The sequence below is a fragment of the Aegilops tauschii genome, chromosome 5, assembly GCF_002575655.3.
Source record: "Aegilops tauschii subsp. strangulata cultivar AL8/78 chromosome 5, Aet v6.0, whole genome shotgun sequence".
Classification (NCBI taxonomy): domain Eukaryota; kingdom Viridiplantae; phylum Streptophyta; class Magnoliopsida; order Poales; family Poaceae; genus Aegilops; species Aegilops tauschii.
In genome coordinates this window covers 509,677,467-509,680,595 of record NC_053039.3, presented here as the reverse complement: position 1 = coordinate 509,680,595, position 3,129 = coordinate 509,677,467, and the positions used below count along the sequence as shown (strand labels likewise).

The 3,129-nt window shown below is 54.2% G+C and overlaps 1 protein-coding gene across 1 annotated transcript; it reads right to left on the bottom strand.

Annotated features, from left to right (window-relative positions):
- Positions 1–1,212, bottom strand: LOC109732835 (uncharacterized). Its single transcript, XM_020292035.3, has one exon. The coding sequence runs from the start codon at positions 1,181–1,183 to the stop codon at positions 80–82; it is 1,104 nt and encodes a 367-aa protein (XP_020147624.1). The 5' UTR covers positions 1,184–1,212; the 3' UTR covers positions 1–79.
- Positions 1,213–3,129: the final 1,917 nt, after the last annotated feature.

Here is a 3,129-nt window from a genome sequence, read left to right as displayed (position 1 = left end):
CACACAATGCACAGTAACTACTGGTATACTCACAAAGCATGCAACTCCCGAACCAGAATCACAGCAGTAGACGTGAGGCTCAAGCAAGCCATCTGCCGACCCCCTGGATGCAGACGCGAAGACAATCCACAACACTAGGCGGACATACCAACTCATCAAGTTCGAGACTACATGTGCTTCCATCCGCAATATTGTACCCCTGAATGTGACCATCACAATCGTGTCCCAGGTAGATTGTATCAGCAGCAACAGATGAAAAGGGGGTCTCGGCTGATACGGAAATCGCGCGACCGATCCCCATGAACACGGCACGCCCGTTGAAGCCCTTGATCGGGACCAGGACCCCAGCTTCCAAATCCACCCTGTAAACATCATACCTCCTTTCATAGCCGCTGTACTGGTATAGGGGGGTCCGGAGCACCAGCATCAACTCCCCACCATTGTCCACCAGCTGGTGGTGGGTGCGCATCATTTGGAAGAGATCACACGACTTGCTCCGGTCAACGACCATATGAAGCCGTGGCGGCTGCTGATCCGAGCTGGTCGTCAGCAGCATGACGCCCCTGTAGTTGGCGCAGTAGAAGCGTCCGGCAAAAGGCATACACGAACTCATGGATCCATTGCCGACCACGGTCCAACTCACATCGTCGGGTTTAGCGACGACAAACCCCTGATTAAAGAAACTGACTGCCACCGTGGAGGCTTCGGCAACAAGGCCCACGCCAGACACACTGATTAATTTTCCCATCTCAAAGCCACAGCTCCAAGATCGATGCTGCTCTGGTGTCAGGAGCGCGGTCATCGGGGGGAGATCGGTGAGCTGGTGTGTGAGAGGGTTAAGCAGGCGGACGACCAGGCTGGGCTCGTGGAGCAGCAGCAGGAGGCCCTCGGGGGTGAGCGCGAGCAACGTGTGCCCGGCAAGCTCCGGGAGGTCCATCCGGATGCACTCGCCGGTAGACACGTTGAGGAAACGATGGCGGCGTGGCCCGGCAAAGGATTTGTCGAGCATGATCCACTGGCGGGGGAGGAAGCGACCGTCCAGGCCGCCGGCGCGCGGGTCTGGCGAGCACCGCCGCCATGGTTGGCACACGGCGCGGAAGCGAACATAGTCGGCCACATCGCTGGCGAGGGCAAGCTCGGCGATCATGCCGGCCGGCCCGTCCCCGAGGTTCGCCCAGTCCATACTGCAGGTTCGTGGGAGATAACTAGGGTCTAGCTAGGGGGCCGCGGCCCGACCGACTGCCGCCGCTTATTTACCTGGAACTCGGGCCGATGGCGTTGCTTTTCTAGGTGGCTCCGGGCCGGGTACATATACTATAGGAAGAGTTGTATTCGTATACGGTATGGTTTGGTCTCGTTCTCATTGTTCCTATCCGCCTTTAAATACTGCTGGAGGACCCTGCAAAAGAAAAAGTAAAAGACAAAATACTGCTGGAGGGCCCTGCAAAAGAGAAAGAAAAATACTGCTGGAGGTGGCGATGTCTTTGACTCCTGGTAACGTACACACATACTCCTAGAGATCGGCAAGCTGCCAAGCCGGTGCTCTGCGCAGCTTCCTTTTTTTCAAAAAAAAAACTGCGCAGAGCACCGCCCAAGCTCATCCGTGGTTTCGACTCCGGTGGCAAGCTAGCCCGCAAAAAAAAATGACTCCGGCAAGCTGTCCTGTGACCCACCTGAACCACCAGGTCCCGAACACCACCGCCAGCTGTCATCTACTGGCGGAGTGTTTGGAGAAGCATCGTGAGAGCAACTCCAAAGGGCCGACCCATTTCGTCCGCCTGCGTTCGTTTGGGTCGGCGCGGACAAAAGTGGCGGCCCAATGCGCCGACCCATACCCAAATCACGTCCGTGTCGCGTCCGCGCCGACGCATTTGCGGCCTAAATTTGCGTCCCAAATTTGTCGGCGCGGACGCTGAACGGACGCTTCGCGCGCCTTCTCGCTGTCCGTGCGTCCCCACATGGCGGCCGTCCAACTACCCGCTGCCCACGCGGTCAGCTTAATTTATGACCACGGTCCCACGCGTCAGCGACGGCGCTCGTCCTTTTTTAAGCCGACCGTGCGGCGGGGCCGTCCTCATCCAAACTCGCCGTCCACATCTACCAAGCTTTGCTCCCCCGTCGCCGGCAAACCCTATCCACCACAACCACAGCGAGATGGGCCTCTTCTCCGGCGCCAGCGGCAGCAAGGCCAAGGGCAAGGCCCCCGCACCCCTTTCCCCTCAGAGTTCCTCCCGCCTCTGCCGGCGCCCGTGCCTCGCCGGCAGAGGCTGCGCGTGAACGTGCCAGTGCATCAGGCGGAGTGGCACTGGTTGAAGGAAATATGCCCTAGAGGCAATAATAAAGTTATTATTTATTTCCTTATATCATGATAAAAGTTTATTATTCATGCTAGAATTGTATTAACCGGAAACATAATACTTGTGTGAATACATAGACAAACAGAGTGTCACTAGTATGCCTCTACTTGACTAGCTCGTTGATCAAAGATGGTTAAGTTTTCTAGCCATTGACATGGGTTGTCATTTGATTAACGGGATCACATCATTAGGAGAATGATGTGATTGACTTGACCCATTTCGTTAGCTTAGCACTCGATCGTTTAGTATGTTGCTATTGCTTTCTTCATGACTTATACATGTTCCAATGACTATGAGATTATGCAACTCCCGTTTACCGGAGGAACACTTTGTGTGCTACCAAACGTCACAACGTAACTGGGTGATTATAAAGGTGCTCTACAGGTGTCTCCAAAGGTACTTGTTGGGTTGGCGTATTTCGAGATTAGGATTTGTCACTCCGATTGTCGGAGAGGCATCTCTGGGCCCTCTCGGTAATGCACATCACTTAAGCCTTGCAAGCATTGCAACTAATGAGTTTGTTGTGAGATGATGTATTACAGAACGAGTAAAGAGACTTGCCGGTAACGAGATTGAACTAGGTATTGAGATACCGACGATCGAATCTCGGGCAAGTAACATACCGATGACAAAGGGAACAACGTATGTTGTTATGCGGTCTGACCGATAAAGATCTTCGTAGAATATGTGGGAGCCAATATGAGCATCCAGGTTCCGCTATTGGTTATTGACCAGAGACGTGTCTCGGTCATGTCTACATAGTTCTCGAACC